Consider the following 11,572-nt stretch of genomic DNA (forward strand, 5'->3'; position numbering starts at 1 on the left):
GTAGGAGCTCTTGCGGTAAACAAGAAGCCGCCGCCGGCCTGATCTCCCAGCCCCGGCCATCCCTGCGTCGTCCGAGGTCAGATCCGTCGTCCTTGTTGCGCGCTCTCTCCGCTCCCCTTGCAGTTGGCCGCCTCGATGTCGTTTGGGGGCGGATGAAGCCCGCGCACGGCCCCCTCGGACAGCGGCAATGCCAGCTCCGCCGCCCGCCGCTGCCATGGCTGCGCCCGAGCGGCTGCCCCACGACCAGCTCCTTTGGTGACGGCCACCGCTGCTCCGCCACTCGCCATGGCGCCCTCGGCTGCAATCGGCATGTTACCCCACAAGGAAGCAACGACGTCCATGGCGGCCCCTGACTCCACCACACATGCTGCCGCCGACTCCGTCCTTCCACTGCCGCCCCGGCAACATGCCAGTCCGAGACTCCCATGGCGCTCGCCGCCCCCACCTCCGTTCTTGGCAGTGGCCGCGTGGTCAAAAAGCACATTAATAGTGTGTCAGACAACAGCTCCCACACGCAACCGTCGTAAAAAAAAGCCCTGCACGCCTGGTCATTTGCGTCAGTTCTGACATTGTTTTTACTTGTATCCAGTTATGTATTCCCGTTTTACTGACTTTGACGCTTTCCTTTGCACAGATCACCTCACGTAGCATGGCCGTCGATGCGCTGCGTGCATCTGCCGCTGCGTGCAGGATGGCCGCACTCGCCTTTTTTGCTGCTAGCTGAAGAGCTTCCGTTGCTAATTTGCTTGGACTATCGTCTCATCGGTGCTATTTGATCAAAGGCTATATCATCTAAGTACTGAACTTGCTTTGATCTCTCAATTTTTATTTCATATATATAAAAGATTTACCAGCAATGAAAAAAAAAACCTTATGGTTGATGTTGAATGACCAGGCATCACACTTAGCTGGCAGAACTGCAAAATGAATCAATCTTGATTTATTTGTGTGTTGGCATTTTACATTGGCATATGCATTTTTCCTCCTCCTTCAACTTCAAACGTTAAATACGACGAACCATTCATTTTCTTTCACTAGGACATTAATGCCGGAGGCAAATCTTTTGGCATGCACAAAGACTGAAACCATAAAAACAAAATATGCGGAGATACTTGATATTACAAAAGCAGATCTTATGTTGATTCTATCTAGGAATAATTTCATAAAGAAAATGACACAACTAATTATCTTTTATTCATTTACATCAATTATGTGCACCAATTCCATCATTCTTGTTGACATAAGGCTATGTACCCGCTTGGTCAATGCCACTGAAAGAAGACAATAAACCGGGAGCAGCTATTTGGTGCCCAGCTGCAAACAGTAATTTTTTCATTCATAATATAAAAATTCAAAACAAAACAAAAACCTGAATTTTCCTTGTGCATCCATCTTTTATGAAAATGTACTTTCAAATAAAATATTTTCCTTATGCATCCATGTTTTATGTTTTTGCATTTGGGAACTAATTTTAAGCTTTTGGTTATTACATTTTTTTATCTAGTGCTCTTTCATATAGATACAAAGTGGAATAATCTTCTTTGCACTATTTGAAGGTGTATGTTTTTGGATGAAATGCTATAGTTAAATTCGGTTGTGTTTATTTTGCTTCCATTTCATTTGTTACACATTGGTACAACACAATAGGATAGGGATCACTTCACATTGTTTTGCTTTAAAGAAGTGTAAATATGATAACGGAATCTCGCGGTGTACATTTCAATGTGGTGCCCCGGGGTTGATCTACCCTTTGTATATCTCCTTATGCCATATATGTTACCTTTTCATTTCTCATTGAGGTATGCAGATGATTTTTCATTGATTTTTTTAAGATGGGACCTCTCGTTGCTTTTGTTTGATGCTGTTGAGTTGAAGAAAACAAGATATTACTTTGTGCTGGATTTTCCTTTTTCATGTTGAGCCCCTCGATACAAATCAATATGTTGGCAAGTTGATTCAACAAAAATTCTTTGTGAGGCATCATTAGTTTTTCCTATGCACGCAACATTGTCGCCATGCTATTCAGGCCGTATGTGAAAAATACACATAAAACAACATTTCAAACCCATCCATGCATTTTTTTTTAATATGCACCAAATCTGCCAAGAGAAACGAAAACGTTGCATCTATGGAGCAGTGAAGCCCTTTTTTTTTGCGATGGTGCAGTGAAGCCTGACCTTTATATTTGTAGCAAAACAAAATGAATTTCAGAAGATGTTGAATGCAAAAATAAAAATCCAAAAGCCAATAACCTTTTTCATCGACATTTTTAGATTTGAGCCTGCAACTGAACATTCAGATGTACATCCAACATAAAAGTCAAACAAAAGTAATCTGGCGATTCTTACACCTAAATTTTTTTTTAGGCAAGCCAAAAGCTAATGGCTTTAGACAGGGTTACATTCAGATAGAAACAGATCAACTAATTGACTTGGTGACTTGGGACACCGGCAATGACTCTGCATCCGCCGTTCTTCCTTGCCCAAGCAGCCAGCGAATGTGCTAGCTGATTGCCCTCTCGTTTGGTTGCCGACCAGGAGACGGATTCAAAGAGCCCCATCTGATCCCTGATGTCTTGGACAATGTGGTGTAATTGTGATTTGTCCACTCCTTCCGCTTTCAGTCGATTCACCATGGTTAGGCAGTCAGATTCAATGATTAATTTGCCTTGGTACAAGCTTGATAGCTCGCTCATCCCCAACTTGATTGCCTCTGCTTCTGCTTCTTCAGGGCCTGCACTTGCCTTGATCTTCCTGCAGACTGACAAGACCACATCTCCCCTGTGATCTCTGACTACCGTTCCAAGACAGGTATCCTCTGAATTGCCGACGAACGACGCATCTGTATTTAGTTTCCAAACTCCGACAGGAGGGGGGTTCCAATTGCAGATCGTCTTCGGAGTCTGGGTGGGAGTGTTTAATTTTTCAGGGAACAGACTACCTTTCCCTCGGTCATCTGTCAGTTCGCACATTGACTGGTGGATCTCTTCCTTGTACCTCTCCAAGAAGTGAACCGATACAGAAACTCTTGCTTTTCCTTCTCCATGAACGCAGTCATCGCGTAGGAACCAAGCTCTCCAGAACAGTAACATTAGCTTCTCCCTTGTGTCTTCATCGCACTTCGCTAAGAGGCATTGGAGCCAGTCCCTCCCTATGTACCTGAATTCTTTCTCTGTGGGTAAAGCCCAAACTTTTCTCATCTCACTCCGGAGAGCTTTAGCTTTTGTGCACGCCACCACTGCGTGGAACTCATCTTCATCCTCCTGACCGTAGATGGTACAAGTTGCGATCTTCCCCAAGGAATTCACGCCTTCGTTGGGTGAACCAGCTCATTAAACCGGACAGCAATGAATGGAATTCAGAACTCATTCACCAAATCTTCCCTGTTTACGATGCAGAGGCAATCTGTAGGATAAAACTGCCCACCAGGAGGTCTACGGACATCATTGCTTGGCATCATGAAAATACGGGTATTTTCTCTGTAAGAAGTGCGTATAAACTGTCCGAGGAAATCAAAGTGAGGGATAAGGCCCAGGCATCTAGCTCTTCAGGCTCAGCAAATAATAGGAACAGCTGGGACTTGATTTGGAAGTCCAAAATACCCCAGAAAATAAAGATAAATGCTTGGAGAATTGCAACAAATTCTCTGGCCACCATCAAAAACCTAAAATTTTGTTTGAGTGTCAATTAGAGGAAGGAATCTGTTGTCACTTGCTGGCACACACTGAAGCTATTTTTGATCCTTACTCTTGTAGTAAGCTGATATATGCTACAGAAAATTCAAACAAAAGAGGAAGGAATCCTCAGCCCAAATTCCCCTTCACTAACCTGAAACTGTTGGGTACATACCAAGGAGTGTGGTTCAGGTGATCATCTAAATCAAATCAAGTGTTCTTTCAGTCAATCAAAGTTCACATATATAGCTAGCACGTGTCTATGGATTTAATATAGCTGCCTGTAGGGACATACTTGAGCACTATTGCAGTCTGATGATGCCCGAACACACCAGGCTGCTTGAGGTGCTTCCTCGACTCTTCCGGGCTCCACGCTGGTCTTGGAGATATGCATGTATATGTATGTGTGTGTTTCCACGGCAGACACAGCAGAACAAGCGGCGTCACTGATCCTCAAAAGTCCATGCATGACTTGTATTATCAACACTTCTTCTGTTTGTGAAAGTCGCTGCCTCTTCTTTTTGGACCCATCTAAGTTTTGTGGGGTGGGATGACAAGCATTTAGCGTATGTGCCTGAGCTCCACCTAGTACACAAAGAGCAGAAAACCATTAGACTAGATTCATTAGCACTTGCAACTCACTAGATATGATAGCAGTGATAGTATATACCTGATCTATCATCTAGATAATATTCGGTAAGCACATATGGAATGTAGCTCGGATCGTAAAGATAGACTTCCTCTACAGAACAAAGCTCTCCCACCAACTTCCTCCTAGTGTCAACAGCAACGATCCATGTACATAATTGGTCCTGCTCGTGCAGTTCGAACGCGAGGTAAACAACATCACCGTCGCCACGCAGAGTAGGAGCAGCTGCTTTCAGGTCCTTGAGTGGCACTTTTAGAGCACAGGCACCAGCACCTCCAATAATCTGAGGCAAGTTGACAACGCCGAGCTCATCGGAATGGACCGTGTTCCCTTTGCGCCAACAGTTCCAAGTCAGTGTCCTATACCATGTGATGAGCCTCCAACCAACGATAACATCTTCCTCCTCCTCCTCGGGCGGATCATCGGCCGATTCCGAGTCTTGGAGCTCATCCATGTCCCAGGGATCAGGAACAGCCGGCATAGGTTTGTGTTCTACCAGCTACTCAAACTCGACGCACCTGATGTAGCCACGGCTGAAGGTGACGTCACGAATCGCCCTCGCGCGAGATTCATTGTCGTAGAGTTGATTGTTGCTGGACAGCAGCTTGGGCATCGGGACGAAGCGCAGCGCGGCCACCCCGGGATCGAGCACGTCGCAAATCAGGATGCCCTCCATGAGATTGGCCCAACCTAGCAGCCCACCTCCAAGTGCAATCACCTTTACGGGATCGTTCATAGCCGATTTCCTGGCTGCTCCACGGGGGAACTCCACCCGCAGCAGCTTCTTGGACCACGTGGAATGCGGCTCGGTGCTGCGGGTGTGGAGATAGTACTCCCAGTCCGTCGGTCTCGGTCCGTCGCTCAGGGCCGCAATGACCAGGTGCTTTTTGCGGTGGGAGACGAAACCGTAGGGCAGCAGCAGACTCTCCGCGTCGGAATAATCATCGAAGTCCGGGAGCAGGTCAAGCGACGGCCGGCCGTCCGGCCCCCTGGCCCGGTAGATGAAGTGCTCCGTCGAGTCGCTGGCGGTGAAGCCGACCCGGATGAGAGCGTGGTCCCCCGCGGTGCAGAAGACGTCGGGGGCGTCGTCGAAGGTGGTCTTGTCGCAGCCGGGGCAGCAGACGCAGAAGTGGGAGAGGCGCGGCGGGGCGGCCGCCGCCAAGGAGACCTGAATGGTGAGGCCCGCCGTGGTCAAGGCCCACGCTCTGTTTTGATTTTCGGCCGAGAAAAACGGATTTCGGCCGAATTTCGGCCATCTCGGCCTGGGGCAAAATCTAGCTTTCACCGAAATTGGTCAAATTTGACAAAACTTGATCAAATTTTAGTCAAATTTCAGTTAAATTTTGATCAAATTTTGACCGAAATTTTTGAAAATGGCCGAAATTCGGCCATCTCGGTGTGGGACGAAAAAACTCTCAAACCGAAAATCAAAACGCTGGGCCCACGCGGTGGTTCCATTGCGGAGGTCGCTGATGCAGGTGATCGGGTCGAGGAGGGCGAAGTCGGGGAAACAGGGGTTGCCGTCGGCCATCGTCGCCGGCCGGGATTGGGGATTTGTGCGGTCGGGGTTAGGGTTTGGCCGATCGATGGATCGAGGTTGGCGATTTGGGGTTTGGGTTCGTCTTCCTTCGGACAGGCGGACGGGGTCGGGTTTTTTTGGGGTTTGTTTCCTCTCCCTCCCTTCTTCTCTAATTAGACGGCCCAGTTCGGACCTAATTGGATTTTTTTTATATGATCCTTATTCCCTTCGTGCTCAAACTCATCACCAATCTAAAAATAATAATCACCGTCTCTATTAATTAATACTTGTCGAAGACTGAGGGAGTAGTTAATTAACATAATATTTATTTTTGAAATCTTTCCTATCTATTTATATCTAAAAAACAGCAGTGTCCCCTGATCCCGTAATCTGTCCTCTTTCGTCAAGCCTTGATCGAAGTTTTTTTCCCACCGGACGGATCACAGCCAAACGGAACGATCGATCTCTCCATGTCTGGGTCGATCTCGTATTTGTTCACACGAATCGCTGGAACAATTGATCTCTTCATCTCTTCTTTTCGTCAAGCCGTCCTTCTCTAACGATCTCATCTGGCTAGCCCAGGTCAACTCGATCGGCCCAACCCCGGCCAGCCAGGCCGCACGTTTGATTTAGTGTGTGGTCTTGGGCTCTTGGTAACTCAACTGCCTTCGTACTTCCACGCAATGGTGGCTAATAGGACTCGTGGTGGTATTCTCATGCTTTGGTATGACAATTTTATCTGCATCTCCGACATCACCATCATTGACTTCTGCTAGCTCTGTGAGACTTCAATCTAATATACCGCGCTTAAGACAAAAATTAAGAGAAATGTGAACAAAAGTAGAATCAACCATTTTGAGGCCACCTTGGACACTTGCGAGCTCAAAGAGATCTATTTACAAAATCACCGCTTCACTTAATTGGGGCAATGAGCAGGCAAACCGTATGATGTGCAAGCTTGACTCCTACTTCTGTAATGCCGAGTAAAACATGCATATTGATTCTCATGTGCTTCACGCAATTTCTACTTCATTATCCGACCACTGCCCTCTCCTCGTCACCAACAATAGGGGCCTGAAGAGACCAACAAGCTTCACGTTTGAGAATTTTTTTTCCCTTCCAAGATTCTCTGACCTTGTCCCAACGTCTTGGCAGGCGCCATCCTGGCGTGCAGAGTCGTCCGTCTCAAAACCTGTTTCATAAGCTCAAGCATACGGGAGCGTCCTTGCCAAATAGAGTAGAGGCCTCTTCTCAAAGGCAGAATTGCACCTCCATCCGTCTCTCTTTAACATCGCTCGGGAATCTTTAGCCCATTTTGCCGATGAGCAAGATCTACATGCACGTGCGTGTCTCAAGCAAAGCATCTTAGACTTGCTGTTATGGAGAGAGTAATAAAGAAGCAGTGTGCTCGCATTGATAATATAAAAGAGGAGGATGCCAACACTAAGTTTTTCCACCTACGTGTCAATGCGAGACGAAGAAAGAATCACATCCACGATCTGCAAAGGAACAATGGTTGGGTCACGGACCACAAACTGAAGGAGGAAATCATTCACAACCATTTCTAGAGTCATTGGTAGAGGGCAGCCCCGAGCACATGACTTCAACTTGAGGACCTCACAACAACAAGAGTTCATCACAGCAATTGTAGTTGGACTGCACAACAGTTCATCATAGCAACACCACTGTTATTTTGAACACAACAGAGTTTACATGAGCACTGCTGATCCAAGATAGTGCAAAGCTAACAGCATACTCTCAAAGAAACATTAACACTAGAAGTTCGAGACTAACAGGTAAACACTCCCAGGAACTAACCAAAAAAAAGCACGTCCCTGTCCCAAAAACAAACTACTCAAAGAAAGAAGAATCAGCATCACCAAAGGCAATGAAGGCTGCGGCGGCATACACCAGTGACACCATCAAAAGATGATTGCGTTCTGCTGGGCTACAATAATCCCCATTGCTGGAAAAGGAAAAGAACGATGGAGTACAGATTCCTTCACGATGCACACTGTGATTTTCGTCAATTTTTGTAGTTTTCTGTTTGTCAGATGAAAAAGTTAGCAATTAGCCTACAAACTCATCAGACAATACCTTTATTGGATTATCACATGTTTATGTAAACAAGGGTAATAGTACTCCCTCCGTCCCAAAATAAGTGACTCGACTTTGTACTAGCTTTAGACGGAGGGAGTAATAAACTAAATAGAAGGGGCTAAATCATAAAACCATGAATTAAACATGTTCGGATAACGAAGTCTGAACTTGACAACGTTGCAAAAAACTAATTTATTTTCAAACAAAAAAAAGCTTTGCGTGTTCATTTATTTAGGGAAACAAAGTACAAAAAAGGTCAGTTTACAACGCACTGAGTACCGGCTTGAAAACCGAACTCGATCCACAACCACTCCACCCCTAGCTAAGCGATACCTCAACAATTCTCCACATTCCCTCCCATACCAATCCCCTACATTCCCTCACACATAAAATTGTTGTTAGATAGGCAGGGGTAAGCTTTGTACAATTAGAGTATTAGACAATAAGAATAAAAATGAGATGTTTATCACAACAAGAGTTCATCACAACAATTGTAGTTGGACTGCACAACAGTTCATCATAGCAACACCACTATATTATTTTGCACACAACAAAATTTACATGAGTACTGCTGATCCCAGTTTACAAGATAGTACAAAAGCAGGTCCATGTCGCAAAATCAAACTACTCAACCAAGACTGTAGAAGAATCAGCGTCACCAAAGACAGCAGTGGCATGATTGCGTTTTGCTGGGCTACAAGGAAAAGAACGAGCATATTCTTCCCCACAACTTTGAAAATAAAATGTTGACACAGAATTAATGTCAGAATTAATCCCCATTGTTAGTAGCATCCTCCTACGATGTCAGCACTGCCCAGTACAAAACCACCCAGCTGACTCAACTTACCAGGTCATGCAACCCCATCTTTGTGTTACCTGTAGATCATTCTATGAAAAGGATAAGTTGTGCAGGAGAACTCTTAGCACACATTGGATGAATATAAAATTACATGTTTATTGTCAGAAAAAAAAGAGGTAATTAAGCTAGAAAAACGTAAGTGCAGCATGCATGGATTAGACGGATTATATCAGAGTTCAAAGACCAAAAGGCATCCCAAAGAAAGCTTAACCATTAAACTATGCTCAAACGTAACAAAGAAATATAAAGGAAAGCCAATGAACAAACTAAAGTATAAATAATCAATGTGGCTGTTCCCTGCCTAAGAATTTGACAATGAAATTAACAGTTTCAATCAATCTAAAAGCCAACAAATGATGAAACTTCATGACTGATTATAGCGATTCTAGAAATGTCAGGCTCAGAATAGAGTAACTCACGCTACCAAACTTACTCATGAATTGAAGATTACTAAACTGTATCTTCTAGTTTGATAGTTACTCAAACAAGAAATCTGAAGCTTTCACTAATCCTCGAAGTCCATGAGCATTTTGTATATGAAATCATCAACATTTCAGACTTCATATTCTGTATGTGAAAGTCGCTGCCGCTTCTTCTCGGACCCATCAAAGTTTCGTGGAGTGTGATGACAAGCATTTTGCGTCTGTACCTGAGCTCCATCTAGTACACAAAGAGCGGAAAACCATTAGATACATGAGCACTTGCTACTCAATAGATATGATAACAGTGACAGCATATATAGTTACCTGCTTTATCATTCAGATATTCGGTCAGCACATATGGAATGTAGGTCGGATCGTAAAGATACAGCCCCTTTGCAGAGTATGGCATAAGCTCTTCCACCGACTTCCTCCTAGTGTCAACAGCGACAATCCATGCAGGTGGGTCCCGCTCATGCAGCGCGGACGCGAGGTAAACAGCATCACCGTCGCTGCACAGAATAGGAGCAGCTACTCTGAGGTCCTTGAGTGGCAGTTTTAAACCACAGGCACCACCACCTCCTAGCTGAGGCAAGGAGACAGTACCGAGCTCATCGGAATGAACCATGATCCCCTTGCGCCAACAGTTCCAAGTCAATGCCCTGTACCATGTGATGAGCCTCCAACCAACGGTAACATATTCTTCCCCATCCTCCTGGGGCGGATCGATGGTGCATTCCGAGTCTTGTAGCTCATCCATGTCCGAGGGGTCAGGAAGAGGCGGCACAGTTCTGACTCTGAGTTCTACCAGCTCCTCAAGTTCGACGCATCTGATGTAGCCACGGCTGAAGGTGACGTCCCGAACCGCCCGTGCCAAAGATTGCTGGTCACAGAGTTGTCTGTTGCTGGGCAGCAGCTTGGGCATCGGCACCAAGCGCAACGGGGCCATCCCAGGGTCAAGCACGTCGCAGATCAGGATGCCCTCCCAGAGATCGATCCATCCCAGCAGCCCGCCTCCAAGGGCAATCACCTTGCTGTGATCGATCACAAACGGTTTCTTGGATAATCCATGGGGGAGCTCCACCAGCAGCAGCTTCTTGGACCAGGTGGACCGCGGCTCGGAGCTGAGCGTGTGGAGATAGTACTGCAAGTCCGTCGGCCCGTAGCTCAGAGCCGCTATGACCAAGTGGTCGCGGCTGGAGACAAACCCGAGGGGCAGACTCAAAATCTCTTGCCGGGAGTAATAATCAATCAAGTCCGGGATCAGGTCAAGCGACGGCCGGCCGTCGGGGCCCCTGGCCCGGTAGATGAAGTGCTGCGGAGAGTCGCCGGTGGTGAAGCCGGCCCGGATGAGGGCGTGGTCCCCCGTGGAGCAGACGACCCTGGGCGCGTCCGCGAAGGCGGTCGCGTCGCGGCCGGGGCAGCAGACGCAGAAGTGGGAGAGGCGCGGCGGCGCGGCCACCACCAAGGAGACCTGTATGGTGAGGCCCGCCGTCGTCAAGGCCCACGCGGTGGCGGTTCCGTTGCGGAGATCGCTGATGCGGGTGGCCGCGTCGAGGAGGATGAAGTTGGGGAGGCGGGGGTTGCCGGCGGCCATCGTCGCCGTCCGGGATTGCGGATTTGGGCGGTGGGGGTTAGGGTTCGGCCGATCGATCGATCGATCGGGTTGGGGATTTGGATTTTGGGGGTTAGGGTTCGACAGGGCACCGTTCAGCTCGGTGGGCCTCGGGTTTTCCTGTTGGGCTTCTGTACGAACACTTGGTGACCCCTACAATGAAAAGCAAAAATAAATAACCACAGAAAATTATAGCATGATAATAAACGCTATAAAAAGAAAGGCCTACAGAAAATTGCCACTGCTCAACTAGTACAAAACAAAACCCCCTAAAAAAATGAGTACAAAATAAAAAGGTGCCTACATGAGAAAAATATGCCAACAAGATTTTAATATGTTTTTAATGATAAAATGATCCAACAAATTAAAAATCTAATAAAAAATAAGAATTGCCATGATGGAAATACTATAATGCCGTGACATTTTTTTTGCCAAGGCAACGTAGAAATCACTCACATAGCAAAAAAAAATTGAAGGGAAAATGTTCTCCAGTGCATGAAGACAAAAAAAAACACAATTAGCCCTAGCCCCCCCCCCCCCCGATCTATATAAACTGACGGGTGGGGCTCATAGAGAACAGACAACAATCTCATAATAGATCATCCGTACTTTTTACTCCAATCCAAAGTAGATCATCCGTGCTTTTTACTCCAATCCAGGGACGGAGCTGGCATGTAGGTATTGGGGTCAATTGACCTCAATGAAATTACTAAATCCTTCATTAACTTAGTACTAATC

The 11,572-nt window shown here is 46.3% G+C and overlaps 1 protein-coding gene and 1 pseudogene across 1 annotated transcript; both read right to left on the reverse strand.

Annotated features, from left to right (window-relative positions):
- Window positions 1-2,422: 2,422 nt before the first annotated feature.
- Window positions 2,423-5,853, reverse strand: LOC147976881 (uncharacterized; annotated as a pseudogene).
- Window positions 5,854-7,380: 1,527 nt separating this feature from the next.
- Window positions 7,381-10,942, reverse strand: LOC125554344 (uncharacterized). The gene is made up of 2 exons (XM_048717920.2): window positions 9,547-10,942; window positions 7,381-9,460 (listed from the first exon to the last, which is right to left on the reverse strand). Exons 1-2 carry the CDS (start codon window positions 10,814-10,816, stop codon window positions 9,354-9,356), a joined length of 1,377 nt encoding a protein of 458 aa, XP_048573877.1. The 5' UTR covers window positions 10,817-10,942; the 3' UTR covers window positions 7,381-9,353.
- Between the last annotated feature and the right edge of the window lie 630 nt (window positions 10,943-11,572).

The sequence above is a fragment of the Triticum urartu genome, chromosome 4A (assembly GCF_056163025.1).
Source record: "Triticum urartu cultivar PI428250 chromosome 4A, HENAU_Tu73, whole genome shotgun sequence".
Taxonomy (NCBI): domain Eukaryota; kingdom Viridiplantae; phylum Streptophyta; class Magnoliopsida; order Poales; family Poaceae; genus Triticum; species Triticum urartu.

Bases quoted from the DNA above. Each gene is read 5' to 3' on its own strand.
- LOC125554344 (XM_048717920.2), bottom strand. From the start codon at position 10,816: ATGGCCGCCGGCAACCCCCGCCTCCCCAACTTCATCCTCCTCGACGCG. The intron at 9,461-9,546 runs GTAACTATATAT...TTTGTGTACTAG, and splicing joins ATATCTGAATGATAAAGCAG to ATGGAGCTCAGGTACAGACG.